The sequence below is a fragment of the Centropristis striata genome, chromosome 6, assembly GCF_030273125.1.
Source record: "Centropristis striata isolate RG_2023a ecotype Rhode Island chromosome 6, C.striata_1.0, whole genome shotgun sequence".
Classification (NCBI taxonomy): Eukaryota; Metazoa; Chordata; class Actinopteri; order Perciformes; family Serranidae; genus Centropristis; species Centropristis striata.
Genome location: NC_081522.1, coordinates 8,618,409 through 8,637,390, shown reverse-complemented (window position 1 = coordinate 8,637,390; position 18,982 = coordinate 8,618,409). Strand labels below are relative to the sequence as shown.

At 40.3% G+C, this 18,982-nt stretch overlaps 1 protein-coding gene and 1 non-coding gene across 7 annotated transcripts; one reads left to right on the top strand and one right to left on the bottom strand.

Annotated features, from left to right (window-relative positions):
- Positions 1-206: 206 nt before the first annotated feature.
- On the bottom strand, positions 207-18,299 carry LOC131973892 (netrin-4-like). Of its 6 annotated transcripts, none has more exons than XM_059336016.1 (14): positions 18,051-18,299; positions 17,019-17,109; positions 11,699-12,062; positions 9,834-9,929; positions 9,053-9,615; positions 6,587-6,859; positions 4,773-4,899; positions 4,338-4,526; positions 3,315-3,522; positions 3,062-3,174; positions 2,849-2,917; positions 2,154-2,327; positions 1,536-1,724; positions 207-1,031 (listed from the first exon to the last, which is right to left on the bottom strand). In XM_059336016.1, exons 4-13 carry the CDS (start codon positions 9,892-9,894, stop codon positions 1,582-1,584), a joined length of 1,920 nt encoding a protein of 639 aa, XP_059191999.1. In that variant the 5' UTR covers positions 9,895-9,929; positions 11,699-12,062; positions 17,019-17,109; positions 18,051-18,299; the 3' UTR covers positions 207-1,031; positions 1,536-1,581. The 6 variants fall into 6 exon arrangements, with proteins under 6 accessions (XP_059191999.1, XP_059191997.1, XP_059191996.1 ...); XM_059336014.1 differs by adding an exon at positions 14,217-14,269 and having other exon boundaries at positions 207-1,724; positions 18,051-18,298; XM_059336013.1 differs by having other exon boundaries at positions 207-1,724; positions 18,051-18,298.
- Positions 18,228-18,313, top strand: trnay-gua (transfer RNA tyrosine (anticodon GUA)). Its single transcript is given in 2 exon segments — positions 18,228-18,264; positions 18,278-18,313. It is a non-coding gene; the product is annotated as a tRNA-Tyr (tRNA).
- Positions 18,314-18,982: the final 669 nt, after the last annotated feature.

Below are 18,982 nucleotides of genomic sequence, written 5' to 3'. Positions count from 1 at the left end.
CTGACCATCAATTTAGCAGTTATTAATGATGGTCATTATATCTGATGAAGTTGTATTTCTAACTTTTATCCAAAGGAGGGCGGTACTAAAACACAGTCAGCCACCTGTAGTATAAAAGATTTTACAGGAAGACACATCAGGCTAGGAAGAGTCCCCAGCATAATGTCACCATGTGAAGAAAACAGACCTTTCCCAGAAGCATTAAAAAGAGCACACTGATGTGTTTATGTAGTTTAGATTTAAAATAAAAAGAACATACAGGACACAGAAATAGCATTACAAACATCACATTGATGGCTGAGTACATTCCTTCACCCTAAATCACCACTTTGTCCTTTACAGAAAAAAAAAATCTCCAGCCCAGTTCTCTTATTTTGGTAAAGTCTTTGGGACAAGGACACGCGGGGTGATGTCATGTTTGAGGAATGCATCATGTCTCCTCACAGAGTTTGTTCTTCTCCTTGGAGACAGCGAACCAGAACTATTCTTAACTGGGCCTGGCTCAAAAGTGGCCTGTGGACTCTGGATCTGATTCACTGTGATGTCAATGCAGGCTTTTAATATGTATTTATTTTAGGGCAGCAGGAGTCACAGGCCAAATAGAGGAGCACATGTTAAGAGAGTGTGTTCTCTTTCTCACACACACACAGTGGCTCCCACAGGGTCGGGTTCAGAGAGGCCTTCTCAAGTGAATCCTCTTCATGTGAAAGCAGGTCGATCGAGGACGGCAGAAAATCCTCTCGGATTCAATTCTGACTGAAGCAACCTGACAATGTATCCCCCCTGTTGTAACTGAAGCAGCTCTGAGAGCAAACTCAATCCTGAGTGTTTTAGGTGGCTTCATGTCCTGAGTGGAGTGTGTTTTGCTCTTGTCAGACAGCAGGCGGGCGAGTTTGCCGGAGCAGAGCAGAGCAGAGCAGAGCGGTTCAGATTAAGCCGCCTGATTCCTTTAATGTTTTTTTCATCCTCTCCTCTCATCCAGGAGTTGCTTGTTCTGACCTGCACAGTCCCGGACTCCCTGCCAAGGACATCTAGCAAATACACACAAACTGCGCTCACACATTCTGATGTTGACTTCATTTGTGATTTATCGGCAATATCTGTGAGACGACAAGGATAATTCAGTCCGTGCCTTCCCAGGATTTCAAAGTAAACAGCTCTCAGTGAAATTGATACAGAAGGACGTGACTGGCTCATCGACTCTGACAGCAACTTTGGCCAGGAAATAAAATGTAATTGACTCTTTAACATGCATCGTTTTATAAATAACCTGGAAAATATCGTACAGTAGCACAGGAGTGGAATTCCAACATCAGGACGAATATGTTTATGACTTTCTTTGTTCTCTTTCACCGAAGTATCTACTTACACTACGTGCTTATTTATTCCACAGGGAAACAACCAGAGCACTTTGGCATTGTAGCTGTTTCTTGAGGCTGTGGCTCCACTTTAGAAACAGAAGAAACAGTGAAATCCCTGTAGTAGGCATGGTGCTATCATTTGAGTGTCTGAGCAATGCCAGATTCAAACAGTACCTCTGTTTGTTTCTCACACTCCTGGATCCTCTGTCTTGGAGATGCCCTACCAGCGGCCACAGTCTTTTCTGAGGATGTGGAGGATTTTGCGCCCCAGGTTTGACTTCCACGGTTTAACCAGGCTCTTGGTGTTGATCATGAGTCTACCAGTCTTCCAGTCCTCATGACCGGCCACCACATACTCAGATCCTTGAGAAGAAAGAGCAGATGTAAGCTTTACTGAATTTCAAATTTACCGAGAATGTCCCAAAACTACACAGAAAAATCATATTATGTAAAAAGTGCGTGCGTCATTATATAACTATAATCAACCAGTTAAATACTGTGCTGCTACGGCTGGCTTGGATAAATGTTGCCAGAAATGATTATTGTGAAAGTGTTAGATGTGAAATAGTCTCATAACAGAGAGACGGCTCTAATCTTTAAGCTGTAAATGTCCAATCTAAATGAGTGATGTGAGGACGTTGGCACCCGCTCAAAGCCTCCATGAGCCGCGACAAAGATCCTCTATTCAGCACAAAGCTGGCAAATTGTTTACTCAAGAGTCGACTTGTTAATAAGCTTCTGCACTGTGCAATAAAGCTCCTCAGTGGCATTTTTAAAGTGGCTGCAGCTGACCTGGGTTGAGGATGGGACAGGTACAGCCTTGGGTGGTCCAGGAGTCGGGGTAGAGACTGACGCTTCCCCTCTGGATCTTCATCTGAGGGTTCTGGTACAAGACCTTCTTCACCTTGACCTCCACCTCTGCATGGGAGCCTTTATCGTGAGCTGACATTACCTTCACCACCAGCACTGTCATGGCAGCACAAACATTTAACAAAATATAAGTCAACCAGTTACAAATTACAATTGAGCTCCTTTTTTCTTTTGGTTTAAAAGGTTAAATTGGAATTTTAAACATCCAAATAAGTTAACCAGTCATGAGGAGAATTAATGTACCAAGCCTCTGAAAACATTTGTATAATCTCTAAAAAAAGATGTATCTTATATTTACTATTATAATCAAGTGTGTTCCATTTGCATCCTTTTTTCCATTAATTATGGATTTTTATCCCTGTTTTTATGTTCAATCTGTCTACATATTTACACCATGTCATGTCTTTATTTTAAAGCACTTTCTTGTATGAAAGCTGCAATGCAAATAAAGTGTATTATCATTATTATTGTTAAACAACATTTAGAATGTTATTATAGACAGATCTGGTGGGTTTCAAACATTCACAGACTCTTTTATGTTGTTGAACAGTCTGCCCTGCTTCACTGGATTACCTCACACAATACTGAATCAATTCCCCCTGTCAAATAGCACTTACCATAGTCGTACTCTGCAGCACAGAAGAGTTTCGGGCTGCCAAGGGTTACTTCTACACACTCACATTTCTCTGGAAAAATACAACATAATTACTAAAACTGATATGCATCACCTCATCATGATGTATAGATTTCAAGATCAAAACAGCTGCATTAAATGTGTGTGGGCTGATGAAGTGTGCAGTGCATTGCGTGTGATATGACCTGTGACTCACCAGAGTGGTGCAGTGCAGAGAAAAGCTCCTCTACCCTAAAGAGTGCCGTCTCACTATTATTGCTGCTGTGTCCCATGTGGCCGGTGGCTGTATAGAAGACCTCCACATCTGAGCTGTGCCGCAGAGGTAAAACCAGTCAGAGGGAGGGCTCCGCTCAGTGTTAATCATCCAGAATGCACTCTGCCTCTACACCATACATCACTTAATCCAAGCACAAATACATATGGATGTGGTATTAAGTCTTGGCTCTCACCCAGAAATGCAGTCACCAGTGTAGGGGTCACAGTCCCCTGTGCAGTCACACGGACGGCAGCCGTATTCATGAAGCCCCCAGTATCCCAGCATGCAGCTGTCACAGCGGGGGCCTCCGACACCGGGCTTACAAGTGCACTCCCCACTGCTAGGGTTACAGAGGGTGCTACCACCTGAGAGGACAGAGCCTACAGGGTGGCAGGAGCAGGCTGCAGAGGAGCGGGGTGACAGAACAAGAGGGCTGCATGTTAACATTTCTGTTTGTAGGTCAAACGACATGTCTCTTTTTCTGGCACAGACCTAGAAGCACTCAGTATACATTATGAGCCCGCATGTATGCAAAGGACAAACACACTGGTGGAAGCACAAACAAACACATTTAGAGTTTACACAGTGAACTCCCGTGGCAATATAAAAGTTAACTGTATTTTATCATCCTCCTGTAACAAGCAACAAGCTTGGAGTTTGTACTCAACATGCATTAAGCAGCTGCAGCAAAAACAAACAGTAAATCACTCCCTCTCTACGCTGTCAGACCTGCCGCCTGATGGTCCCTCGTGATGACAGATTGATTTTTGTTACAGACTTGCTTCATCTGTTTCCAAAAACGGCATATTTGTTCTTAAAAATGCTTCAGCATGCCTGGTGGGGTGAAAGGGCAAGAATGGGAAAAATGTGCTCGCATGGTCCATGGGAAATTCCTCCATTGTTTGCAATTACAGTCACATTCCAAAACAATGCGGTCGCCGTCATTCCTGCTAAGGAGCAGACTGGAATCATCTTACTATCTAATCACTGGGAAAGGCAGTGACTCAGAAAGGTGCTTGGGGAAAATGTTCTCATCAAAAGAGATCAATCTGCTTTAATCTGGAGGGTCAAAAGAAAAATCAAATCTCCATTACTGCCCTCAAAATATCAAAGGCTCCCCCTCTTAATTGGAATTCTCTGCTGGCATTCATCCAGAGAGAGTTATGGTTTAAGGAAAAAAAGAGCTACTCTGCAGAAAAAGATTAAAGGGCTTTACCTTTGCAGGAGTCAGAGGCCGTTCTTGGTCTGCTCTGGTCCCTGAAGAAGCCCTTCTTACAGTTCTGGCAGTGGCGGCCCTCTGTGTTGTGGCCGCAGTCGTCACACACGCCACCACTCCGCCGTCCAGTCGCTAGCCACAATCCACGACTGAAGTGACAGCTCTTGGAGTGACCATTACACTTGCACTCTAGGTTAAGATGGACATGTTCAATCAGACGCACTGAGATGTTTTTTCTTTGCTCGGCTGAACTCTCAGAGCCCTGCTGATAGCAGCGATAACTCTGACACATAAAAAAGAGGAACTGCTCCGTTATTCATCATGCGCGAGTGTCTAAAAGGTTACATGTGATTTATGAGACTAAATTCATTTTCGAGATACGTCTACATGCTGTGTGTCCTACTCTGCATTTGACTCTCCTGCCCCATCACTCACTCTGGCACTCATGCGGTGTCCCTATGATGCCGTTGGCTGCCTGCCAGGGTTGGTCATTGTAGAGAGGAGCACAGCGCTCACAGTGGTCACCCGCTGTGTTGTGTCTGCACACACACATGCCATGGACCTGCCAGGTGAACAGACAAAAACTTTGCATCAGCATGCATATTTTAATTGTTCACTGAATAATTTTGCAAGTAAACTAGAAACATTGCTCAGAGAAAAGTGAGTTAGTACAGTTGTACTGCAGCATAATGTACATAGGGCTGGGCAATAATTCAATATGAGAATGTAACAAGATAAAGTTAGTGTAATACACAATTAGGTTGTTTGAGTTGATAATAACCAGCACATAACTCAAATTTCTCAGAAAATCTGATATGTATGAATGTTTATTTTTTCTCTCTAATTCCACTTGAAACTGTTCATTTTGTACCAATGTTGCTCCAATAAGAAATTATTGAGTACAGTACATTATTGAGTACAGATTACACAAAACTATAATTTACCATGTGGTTATTCCATATTGACAATTTATTTATGGAATTACAATTATGGAACTACTGTATTATGGATATATGCTATTCTGTGATATATATCGTGTTATGGAGGTGATCTATGTAGGGATAGAAGATTTTGGCAATACTGCTTAGCACGAATACTAACCCTCTTTTGAATAAAGGTATATTTGAAGAGTCTTCATTGAATTCTGCTAAAACTGTTGTTTTGAAATGTTCATGACCCTGAACAGGATGGATGGTTAACCCTGCCTGTCATCATTACAACTGCGACTATTAGTCAACTAATCGATTGCCAACTATTTTGATAATCAATTAATCGCTAAAATAATTGTTGGTGCAAAAAATTGCAGAAAAATATGAAGAGTTCCTGTTTTTCTGTGTTTGATAAAATGTTAAACTGAATATCTTTGGAGACTGGACTGACATTACAAAACAATTAAGACTTCATCTTGGAATTTGAGGAAGAGGGATGACACTTTTCATTATTTTCTGACATTTTATAGACCAAGTGATTCATCAAGAAAATAATGGGAAGATTAACAGATGATGAAAATAATTGTAAGTTGTAGCCCCAGTCATCGCAGAGCTCATCATCAGCCTATTGATGTTTATATGGGTGTGGCGACTATTTCAAAACATTAGCCTGACGAAGATCTGACTGAGATTGAAGAATTATCCCTTTAAATAAATGTGTGGTCTGTATTCAGTGTGCAGGCGTTACTCTTTTCATTGAGCCTGATTTCCAGCAGTCTTGCACCTACATGTGATGTACGTAATACTTCTTAAGTATTGCCACATACCAACTACTACATGCACAATCACAGTGGTTACACACTGCAGCTTATTACTGCCTGTGTAACATGTCTACACCCCCGGAGACCATGTTGGAATTAAACTGGTGCTTCTATTCTCCATTTACAGTAAAGAGAATAACACGACAGAGACTATGGGTTGTTAAAGCATTAGCCTGAATACTATAATTAAGGTTTCCACATCCTTAAATCCCTGTAATGGTAGGTAAAGCTGTGGTCTAATATCCAGTCTTCACTGCAGCCTTCAGCTTCAGCAGCACATACCAGCGCACAGCTGAGTAACAAAGGGAGTGGTGGGAACAAAACCCCAAACCCTCGACTCCCAGTCTCACCACATAAACAATTAAAAATAAGCCATGGGCAGACTTCAGTATGACACAAATTCTCAGTAAGTTTTCAAAAAAGAAGAAGAAATTTTCCTCTGTGGGGTATCAAACACCTGCAAGCTGTGTGTTCATAAATCCAGCTCAAAGTGTCTCACCATGTTGTTGGTCTTCTGTTGGCTGGGTTGGAAGCCACCGGCTGGCACACAGTGGTCAGCATGTCCATTGCAAAGGCAACTGCCTTTGACAATGAAATCATAGATGGCGTAGTGGTCCGTGGGGAGGAGAGCGGCATCGGGATGTTTGGCCTGGCAGGGACACTGCTGGCGCTGCAGCAGACGGACTCTGAGGTTGGTGATCATGAGCTGGTTCTGAGCAGCCAGTCCATACGGATCCACTGAGTCCCAGGGCGACAATGCTCGGTAGATCACCTGAGATTGAAAAAAAATCAAAATCTGTGTTATTCTACTCATAAATGCCTTGCTAACAAGTGAGAAAGCGACCATACGGACCCTGACAGACCATGACGAAAAGATAAATTATGTCAGTTTCTCTTTTTTTTCTTGGTCTGCTAAATAAAAAACAGACATCAATCTGGTTCGCCTTTCATGCCCCTCGAATAGCTGCTATTCTAAGAATATCAGACTGCGTCCAATGTAAACATGGACAAATGGTTCTAGTTAAGTTTAGTTGAATGTTGATCTTTCAGATCCTCTCTGTTTATATATAAAATGTGCTCAGATATTAAAAAACATAGATCGTAGAATTTTTGTAGAAATAAAATTGAAAGCATGCAGTATGAGTGAATACATTCTAGACCTGAAAATATATAAATCTGGATTAATTTAATGTTAAATACATTTTTTTTTTCAGTTAAAATCTCATACTGTTCTGTGTGTCGGTGTGGTAGGGCTGGACGATATGAAGTAATATATCATTTCCATTCCAACGTCGATTTCATGTTGCATGTAAAAAAAATAGGCTTTTTACGATTTATTTAAAAATAGACTATTTATATATTGAATGCATGCTGTGTTATGACCCATATCATTATCAAGATATGAAACAACTTATATAGGATAGGAGACTTTGGCCATACCGTCCAGCCCTACAGTACAGGTTGAAAAAATGCCCCCTGTTAACCTTTTTTTTTTCTTAAATCGTTTAATGTAATTTAATAAAACTGAATTGAAACGACATGTGGCTTTTAGTGAAATTAAAAAAGTTTCAATGCCATCTAAATTCTCTACAGTCCAAACCTAACACCTCCAGCATCGTCTGTTTTATTGTGCACAAGAGACTTAATGCTGTCATAATGAATGTGTTTAGCACTATGACATCATGTGGTTAGTGATACAGTACAGATGTCAACAACTGTTTTTATACAGTATAATTATACTGCATTGACAAATTAGCTAATTCTGATTTGCAGTAACATGTATACTTTAACTCATTACAGCAAGCAGAGACTTTAAATTAATGACTGTGATGTTATTTTATTACCCAAACGCAACATTTTCACACAACAGTCAATGTATTTGCATGTTGAGCAACAGGGACACTAATTATAAAGGGTGAGGGGTTTACACAAGAGAGCTGACATTCTGTAGCGAGACACATACTTGCTGCAAATACGCTGCAATTATGAGATCAGTCAAAGCCATATATTCTTTCAGACGTTCAGACCCGAACCTCCCAACGTGGTCTCAGGCTCTTTGGAGCAAAACAAATCTTTACTATCCAGTGAGAGTCTCTTTTTTTTACCATCTGTGTGACTAAACGGTCTTCTCATGAATTAACCACCGCTAGCTATCCCGCTCAGCCCTCTCTGTGATGATACAGCAGCTCCGACAAATGCTTTGGGGGGAACATCAGAGGTAAAAGTGAACATTGATATTCTAGCCGTGCATGTCAAAGCAGTTTGCAGCTTAGAAGGCTGGCCTAACAAGAAAGGTCTCCCGCAGCTCATCAGAGGAGGTCAGTTTACAAAGCAACTGTTTGTTCGGTGGGTTGTGTGATATCAGCTTATAGTGCACACTGGTGCCAATAAATGGACAACAAGAGCAGAGCAGATGGTGAGTGTTATCACTGTGAAGTGCTGGGGAAATGTCTGGCAGCGTGTTTTGATGTGGACTCTCAGATCTCAGTAATAAAATCACAATCCAGAACTGCAACAATTTCTCTGAAGGACAGAAACTTCAAAGTTAACTGATCACTGGCCTTTGACCTGCATGTTTTTATTATAGAGTTTAATTCAGAGAAGATTAGGGATGGGTGGTAATTTCATATCACTGTCCACAAACTTTCTTTTTAAACATATTGTGACAATATGATCATATCAGGTTATTGGCTTTGCAAATTATATTGTTTAAATTAAGGATTTTGCACAATTTATGAAAACAATATCATAATGTATATTAGCTGTCAGTGTTCTTGTTAGAAAAAGTGTCTGAAGCCGTTAAACTGGCAATGAATGTCCCTTTGATCATTTTATAAGTTATAGGTGCTTGCATATGTTGCGTGTGTGTATATATATATACTTAGTTACATTCCACCACTGCAGGCGAGGCAAAGGTAACAGCAAGTATATCTCTGGCCTTACAATGCCCAGCCATTGTACTCACCTCTCCTCTGGTACACGGGAAAGCTCCAGAGTACTTGGAGGTGCACGTTGCTCCACTCTCCCCAGCTGCTGACCCCTCTTCCAGGCCAAACACCTCCTCACAGTCCCGGGCAAAATACCTGAGGGCCCTCCATGTGTGCCCGTGGTCCTGGGAGCGCTCCAGCACCATGGCAGCAGGGCGGGGTGAGCGGAACACCATGATGAGATGCGTGAGGAGGAACTCCGTCTCCAGGTCGAGCTGGAGCGTCTCCTCCTTCACCCCCTCTGCGGACTGCCACCAAGTGTCCGGGTAGCGGAACGAGGAGTCGCTCATGGCAGAGGGAGGGTGCGCCTGGCTGGGAACAGCAGAGTTGCACTTGCTGCATTTTGCTGCCGAGCAGGACTCCTTCCAGCTGCGAGGGGAAGCGGTGTCTTTGTAGACACAGTAGAGCTCCGAGGAGTTGGAGCCGCAGACCGACTGGGTGCTCAGTACTCTACCCTGGGCCAGGTTACCCATGCGGGGGTTACAGGCTCGGCCGGAGCAGCGGCTCTCCACGGCTGGAGCTTTAGATTTAGATGTTTCTGCTAAGAAAAGGGTTAATTTTAGTAGATGAAAGTGAGAGAACTGCAGCTATACATCTGATCATTAGGCTGCTACAAAAGTTACGAGTTCGGTTCCCGCTTTCCCAACTCTCTTTATTCAAATGTGTGCTCTAAAAACAGCATGCAAAATGTTTCTTTTTCATTTATTCACATCTTAAAGTGCGTGCGTAAAAGTGTCAGACACACAAGTTCAAACTCACCGGCTGGCAGAGGAGAGGATGCGCACACCGGGAAAATCACAAGTAAAGTCCACAGTCTCATCCTGAGGCAGTTGTTGCACTTCTACATAAAGTCACCTGTTGTATTATCCGCAGAAACAGGAATGCGCTCAGTTTGGTCCAAAGATATCCGGTGATTAATAATCCAACATGTTGCTTTTCGATATAAAATAACTACTTACAAGCTGTTAGCGAAATTAAGAAACTGAACCCACTTGAAAGTGATCTTATTTCTGTCTGTTTGTCATGGTGAACAAATGTCTCTTTAGACTTCTGCAGTCATTATCCTTAAATTATTCCAGCCCACGCACTTCTTCGGCGTTCAACTTGCTCTCGTGGAGAGTTCATTGACATTTGGGAATATGTAGAGGTAAGCACCGCCCTCCTCTTCTTGACTTTTCCCAAGACCCCGCCCACGCTGGTTCTTAAATCAGACTTTTTTAAAAGGAGCAAAATCAAAACCATCTCTGGGAGACATGTTGGCAGCCTGTATTATAAATGTGGGTGCTTTGATTATGATTGATTCTGACACTTTATTCTGAAATATTTTCACCATTAATTACCAATCATCAGGTAATCTGGGACAGTTTTTGGTAGATGAGAGAAAACCACCTACAATCCTCAAGATTACCTTAAATGCTACTTTTACTTGTACTTTTTGTACATTTCTATAGAGAAAATATGTCATTAATCAGTTCAGTCGTTCATTCATTAAATAATTAATGAAACCTCACTAAATGTTTGATATGCACAGCCGCTTGTGTGCGTACTATTCTGGCTGACATGGACTCACTGCATCATCTTTAATCATTTTTAAAAAATGCTAAGAAATCTCTGTAATATGACACACATGTGTGGCACACAATAGCAAAAATAATTAATGTTTTCTCATCTAGCATCCTAGAAACATGCTTGTTTCTGTTTATATAAATGTCCCATTTTAACTGAATGCATTGAACAGTCACTTAAAACCCTTTACCATAAGTGTACTGTGGACATATTTAGATCATAAAACATTGTAAGTCAAACAGTTGATAAAATGAAACATAATACAACCATTTATTTTGGGTGTTATAGCCTTATAGCTTTAGCTGCTGTACTCTCATTACCAAAAAGAGAAAATGAACATCGGACATGGCTCACCAAGTCAGTTCTGGGACCATAGATTTTTATGTTTTTAAATAACTGCTCTACCAGTCGTAGTTATCTCAGACCAAATAAAACAGTTGCTTCATGTAAAGGACATCTGAAGCAACAATGCAACCTGACCTCACCAAACATACCACATAGCACCATTTTTATCAGTCTCAAACTGCCTATTTGACCCTGGAGCTGCATAAAACATTTTCTCTGCATTCCTCAATAAGCACCCATAGTGAAAGAAGTGGTTTGTCATCAGATTTAGAGTAGAAAAGCATTTGTCTAAAACAATAAGTGAGACATTTAGATCGCCTCGACGAGCCACCCAAGCTCTTGAGCGGTGACTGACAAGTATGCCATTGTGTTGCATTCCTGCCACATATCACCACTTATTTCTAACTGCCACTCATTAACCACGCTTTACCTGCCTCGCCAGACAGACAACAGCCCTGGACCTGAGGGGTCGCACAACCCTTGACACCAATAATCACCCAGTTGCATGCCATTTTTTTAAAACTTTAACAGTGACATCATCTCAGTGAGTCAAAAGAGACATAATTTGATACTACAGGTATCGCTGCCGGTGGCTAACATCATGTATTATAATCATTTGATACCATGTAAAAACTTTAACGTGTGAAGTTGACGGGACAGGCTGATGAGTGAAGATGAAAAGGGAACAGTGTCACTGAAAATATGCATCATACCTGTGAATACATGAGGTCACGTCATCATCCTCTCATATGTGTGAATGTTAAAGCAGAAGAAGGGGGGTCTCAGCATTCTCAGTCTCTTCCCTTAAGGCATCCTGGATCAGGACATTCCTTGAATACTGCTACTCCCGTCACAGTGACGGCCTCTTCGCTTTAAAGGGGACAGGGTTCATGGCTGTGTGTTTTTAGATTTGCATGGGTTATTTCAGTTGTCTCCACATGATCTGCCGGGGCAAAGGGGCGATGCACCTCTTTGTACATCACTCGCATGTTTTTCCATCCTCAAATCCCAGGAGTCACCGTGAAAAATGCTGCAGAGGAAGGATGTCTAATCTCAGCCAGTCTGTGGTGTATTCCCCTGGCGGGATGAAAGCAACACACATGACAAACAAATTCCTTTACTCTCTTAAACTCCAGCTGTTTGTTATTTTTCTGTGTTACACAACATGAATTCTACTGAGCCAAATCATTCAAGGAATACTTTTGACATTCTGGGAAATACGCTTATTCACTTTCCTGCAGAGAGTTATATCAGAAGATTGATACCACTCTCATGTCTGTGTGGTAAATGTGAAGCTACAGCCTGCAGTGCATTCTCATGAATAGGCTTGAAAACATATGCAACACTATTTGTAAGATATACCACAAAATCAATGTTTTAAACCATTTGTTTAAGGTTAGGGGGAAAAACAGAGTCATGCTGAAAATAACTACGTACAGACCTACTGGACACAGTAGTTTCCAACTGGACTTAAACATATTAACTCTCCTGGGTCAAAACCCTGGGTTTTTTGTGATGCAAAGTACAAAAGTAAAAAGTCTTCTTTGCCTTGCTTTGTCACGTCTGCAAAAAACTTTAAAATGCTTGTTTTCTGAACAGAGTTTGGCTCAAACAGGGCTATGCTATCCAGCAGAGCCTCAGCGCTTATGACTTTTGTGATGCAGCGTAACATGAATTTCTTGTGAGACCTGAAGAATTAAAAATCTCCAGATTTGCATAATTTGCATCGCCTATATGTATGTATTCACATCTTTGCACTGACTTTACCATTTATGTAATTGCGCTGCTGGACATTTTTTTGGCTAAATGCAATCAACCGAGACTCCAGGACACAACCTAGAAATATTCCTAAAAGAAACCCAATTTATAATTTTTGTATGGATTGATTAGTGAGCTTCAGGGGTGCTGATAGGATGGATGGATTTTGTTAGTTTTGGGTCTCTAGTTTTTTGCCTAGGCTAAGATAAGTGGCTGCTGGCTGTAGCATCACACAAGAGAGTAGTGTCAATCTCCATTTCTAAGTCTCTCAAAAAAAAGAAAAGAAACATATTTCCCAAAACTATTTCTTCAAAAGAAAACCGTGGTCTCTTGCTCCATTAAAAACCTCAAACCAATAATTACCTTAGTTCTCTAGCCCCATTAAACAACTCCAGGCTCATGTATCTATGTGGGAATACTGCAGATACCTGCAGCTATGAATAATGTCAGGCACTACAGTACAGTCAGAGGGGTTAGTTCAATAACACATGAAATACTGGGATGAAATACTCCTCTCATGTTAAATTACCTCACTGCCTGCTACAGTCTGGCTCTGGACCTCCACAGCCAGTGGTGCTCCTGTGGCCCCGTCATCTAATGACCCAATAAGATGACAGACGTGGGGCCGTTCCACTGCCACTGGCCTGCTTTATTTCCAGACTGTAAAAGGATATGGTTCCCTCCCCCCCTTCATCCTACCATGTCACCTAGTACCTTCAGCTCACTGAACCATCTCAACCCTTGCAAGTAATCTGTCTACTCTCCTGTAAAAGCCAGACAAAAAGCCAGACATGCTTCAGGCTACAAGGATAGGTGCCTTGCCCACAGGCTACAGAAGGCTCCAGACACCTTCTGTCTCTTCCATTTTTATGACGTTTATCGCTGCTATCAGTCTGCTTGTTCGTAGCCATAACATCCCCCTCACCCACATTTTATCACATGGGTTGATCTAAAATGACAGAAAAATGAAACAGGGTCTGTGTTATGTAAATATTAGTGCAAGAATGCAACTCTTCCCATGATGTAACCCATTTGGCATTAACACTGTTATTTATTCATATTATACTGTGACAGTAGTAAGACTGTTGATACTACTCAGCCTCCACACACACATTCTGCTCCCTCCCTCTCCATCCAGACACTTCTGGAAGTTTATACTCTACATTTTACACAACCTTTTGAGATGCTGTTATTGCACCGGAAAGACTTGAACAGATGACTGAGCACAAGCCTGGTTATTTAAAGAGTGGACACAGAAACGGAGGGGAACTGTGGGAGTTTCACCTTCATAAAAGCCAAGCAGGCAAGCGGATGTGTCCCAGTTTTATTTTTTAGTGTTATGGGAGTGGAGCGGAAAGACCACAGAGGGCTGAAGTGTACCTGTGTCATGTCACCTGCCACATGGCATGAATAAAAGCACAAAAAACATACAGTATCACCAACAGTGGGAGAGGAAACATTGACTCATTTTACCTTGTGCAGACCACAGGTGTGGGCACTCCTTTTGTGTATCTAACAGGTGAAAGCTGAAAAGGCAGCACAGCAGCCAAACAGGTGGAAATTACTAATATTATGTTTACATCATATTACATGATGTATAAGAGGATGGGACATATGTTGAATGACGTCCTTTACTGTATGCCTGTTGCATATTAAATACTAATTGTAAACATGTTTAAGGTTGTCTGATACAACAACACTGGAGAATAACTAAATGCAAGGTCCACCTTCATTTCATCTATCATGGTTGGAATTTAAACATGAAATTGTAGCTTTTGCTTGTTTCTGTTTTGTATTTAGTAACTTTCAATAGTAGCATTGCTCTTACTATTGGTCGAGATCACCCATATTTATGTTTTACCTATTAGTTAGTTGTATTTGTATGTACATTAACAATTCCTGATTTTTTTATTGCAAGCAGCAGCTCTTTAGGCCTGTCAGTCCATAAAAATTCCCCTATCCTTTGCTTCTACAGTTTTTGCCCTTGAAGGCCGAAATATAGCATGAAGGTCGCATGTTTGTAAGGTTGTGTCTGTGTGCGTAAGATGCTTGTGTGTATGTGGTCGCAGCTGTATTAAATTGTACTTTTTTATGTCAGAAGTCTGTAAAATTAGATAAACAATAAAGACAGCCTTGTATTCTCACAATGAAAGCTTTTCTCAGCCTGTAAAAGTGATGCTCCTAAGAACACAGAGATTAGTTCAGAGAAAACATTTTTACCTATTTGCTAAATTATTAAATATGAAACTGGTTGTAGTGCTCCACAGTAACAGCTCCATTGACATTCATTGGGGGCACTCATGGTTCTGTCAATTTCCTGCCAGCACATAAGTGTACAATAAATAAATCTATTGTACACTAACCTCCAAAACAGCGCACTATAAAAATTACTACTTAGTTTATACTTTATAGTTTTTGGCATGCATAATGGGAATGGGACAGAGTGGTGGTTGGCACAATGTCAGAGTGTTATAAGTGTTTTATCTTCATTGTGCAGGGCTCATTAGGAAATGCCCATGTAGGACAGCCTAAAGGGACTGTTTTCCGTTATATATATGGTGCATCATAAAACACTGAGGGCGTTAGTCTTTCAAAAAAAACCTTATGGGTCACACGGGATGGTCTGTGAGGATGTATCGGACATTGTGACCTTGGAGATTGAAGACGGCTGGCGGTTGTGAATCATAAAGACGCCTTTGGGCTGTTTGGAGCTGAGAGAAAATAGCTCCATTACTTAGAGAAAAGTCCACCTACCGTTCCATTTAGTTGTAGTAATTTCTGCTTTTAAACTCACTTTAATGAACAAGAAAGCCATAAAGCATTTGAAAGTTGGTTCTAGATTGAGGATAACTACAGTGTTTGAGTTGTGAAGCCGTCTATTAGCGGTTATGATTAATGGTAACATGTCTTGAAGATCCACCCTTCAGACTTTGAACTTCAGGCAGGTGAGGTTAAGTAGCTCCCTGTTGGATTCTCAGATGAGCAGCAGACAGGATGATAATCTTGGTAAGGGATGGAGAAGATTCGAGTCTGCCTGTGTTATGAGAGGAATGTCTGCTGCCTCACCAGCGTGACCCTGCTTAGGGCTCCACGTCTGTCCCCATGTTGTTGTAATGTACAATATGTTGAAGCAGCGACGCGTGTAACACATTGACTTTCTGACAGGTAGGGACAAGTTGAATATGTCCTCGTTTTATTTAAGTGGGCAAGTACAGAGAGCGGCCTGACATCAAGTATGCTATTTATCACTGTTAGCCTTTAATAAACCTCACTGAAAGCATTTATTGTTGTCACTTTTCTGCTCAACAGACACATTGATTTTCGGTTTATATCTTAATGAGCAGTGGTGGAAGAAGTACTCGGATCCTTTACAAGGTCAAAGCAGCAATACCAACATACTATAAGTAAAAAACACAAATACACAAGCAATTAAGCAAATATATTAAGTACTAAAAGTAATCATAATATACGATGATAAAATGTCCAATTATTATTATTTTTACTATTTTAATCTAATTATCTAATTAAAAATTAATATAGCATTTTGGAATTTCAACATCAGCTGCTATAATAAGTCTTTGATTAACTATGTAGAGTAAAATATAGACACTTAGATCCTTAAAGGACAAAAAATATCCAGTTAAAACTCAGCATACATTTCTTTTATATCTGAGTTTCAAAATGTAGTTTTTTATATTTTCCACCAGATTGAGCCATTTTCTCATGTTTGTCCAATGGAGTCAATGCAGGCCTTTTCGTGGTTTCCACTAGTTACTGCTGCTGCATTATGGAGCACTGCAATGTTTGATGCAATGCATCAAAATCAGTTTTTTTTTTCTATCCATTAGCATCCCAGACTGTAAAAAATATTTCCCAAGCATTTAGTGTAAGAAGAAAATAATTTACATTTTTTGTTTACTTTTCTTTTATAACAACAGTGGCATCATGAAATCATCATGACACTTAAAGGGTTAAACTTCTGAAAATGAATTAGTATTTGGTAGAATGATTGGAAATTATGTTGATTAAAAATTTTTTTTTTTGTTTTTTCATTTAAACTGACACTGCACAAAACATAAATAATTACATTAAAACTTGGTAGGACTGATATTGGTCAAAAGTTTAATTCTGAAAGTTGAAAAAAATATTAATATATAGTTTAATGGCAGTTTTTTTTTTTTGGGTCGCACAAGAGTTAAGCTCTCATAAAAAAGTGAAAAGTGCAATATATTCCCTCTGAAATAATATACCAGAGTAGAAGAAAATACTACTCACATAAAGTGCTGGCAGAAGAAAGCTGAGTTTTTCCAGCAGTGGTGTTTTTCTGTCACTGATACCTGTCTTCTCAGACTGTACTTTCCCTCTCCTGTGAATGTACAATGAGTTTAGAAAGCGTGGCTGCAGGTGGCATATTCCCACCTTGGTGCTGTCATGGAACAATGTGTGAAAATGCAGTTTGTTTCAGGTTATGATCTCAAAGAAGCATGACCAAACTAACAGCAAACACATTACTAGCAAGCTGTGGAGGCTGATCTGTCAATGTGACCAAAAAATAAGAGGATTTTTATACAACACCTCAAAAATCCTCATTACATGCAATCAGCTGGTAAAGCCCTAAGATCCTGATACTCAAACCCCGGATGAGGTCCAAACAAAAGTATATTTCAAATTGAGTGAACTTCAAAACAGGAAATGATTTGACCTGACTTCAAATTTGAATATTCTCAAGAAAGTAGTTGGCGTAAGTGTTTTTCTATGTTCAGGAGACTTTTTTAATTTCTGAAAAATGGGGTTATATTGCCACCTAGTGGTTAAAATTGGATTTAGTTGAAAAAGGGTGATTTCATTTTGCAAGTGCAGAAAGTACTTATTATTCAGGAATATATTTAGCAGATATGATTAATTTACCTGCATTGCTGATCCGTGTCTTGATATGCATTGTACTCAAATATATACATCACTTCACTTCAATCCACTGTTGGTAACTTTAAAATAAAATACTTTTTTTTACTTCAGCTAACCGTAATATCCACCTTATAGCCGTTATCAGCAATGCAGGGACAAAAAAAGTGTTGGGAGGCTACATGTAACATAAGCTAACGTTATCTTACTTTCTTTTACAGGTAGCTAACTTAGCTAGCTTCAGAGTCGCAAACACTTGCGTTAGCTCAGTCAGTCAGTTTTTCACAATGCGAGACTTATTTTCTCACACAACTGCTTTTATGAAGGTTTTGATTTAATATTAGTCAGTCAGTCGGTCAGTTTATTTCATCCAAGATAGTTTCAGTTAGCACAGTGCTATCTTACCTTTATATCTGACTAGCAAACGTTCACGTTAACTGACGTCATGTATGCTATGTTAGCTAGCCATGTTGACACGCTAGGCTAACGTAATTACCGTTAATAACGTTATCGAATAGTTATTTCATAAATATGACATCTTCCAACTTTATTTTAAGAAATGACGCCATTCACGCCAACGTCCCTTCGATAGCTCAGTTGGTAGAGCGGAGGACTGTAGAGGTTCAGCTGAAATCCTTAGGTCGCTGGTTCGAATCCGGCTCGAAGGAGACACATTTTTTTTCTTTTCAAAATGTTTGTCCGTAAATCTTAGCACTTCCGCCAGCTTATTGGTGCGTCTAACTGAAACCACTTGTATTGTCGGACTCGTGTTGTTTTTTTCTCCTGCATTTAGCGTTAGTTCGTTTTTGCTTCTTGCCCTGCTAGTAATGACGTTACTGTTTTTGTTTTGTTTTGATTTGTTTTGTCTAACGTTTTGGTTTTTGTGCGTAGTGTTATACATCTATGAGGCTGCAAGGCTGCGAAAAATAGTAACGTAGAATGTGGCTTGTATGTGAACATCGAATGTTATAATAATTAGTTTAAGTCATAATTAGAGAGTAGTTTACATCAATATAACGTTCAAGTGTGTCTGAAAACACCTACGACCTCATATAGGATTATAGGTTTGTTTACATTGAGTTAAGTAAGATGGATGAATGGCAGGCTTGGTATGTCAACTAAGGACATTCAGATGTAAGTTATATATTTTAATATAGGGTGCACAAATATTTGCTCCTCCTCTAACATGGGCTTAAACTGTAGGAAATAATATTGCCAATATTTTATTATGGTGTTACCTGTAATAGGGACTCCTGTTTAATTAGGAATTAGAGGACTTTAGCCTATGTTTGTGTATATGTTTGTGGTTTGTATATAAACACATTTTGCCTTCCATT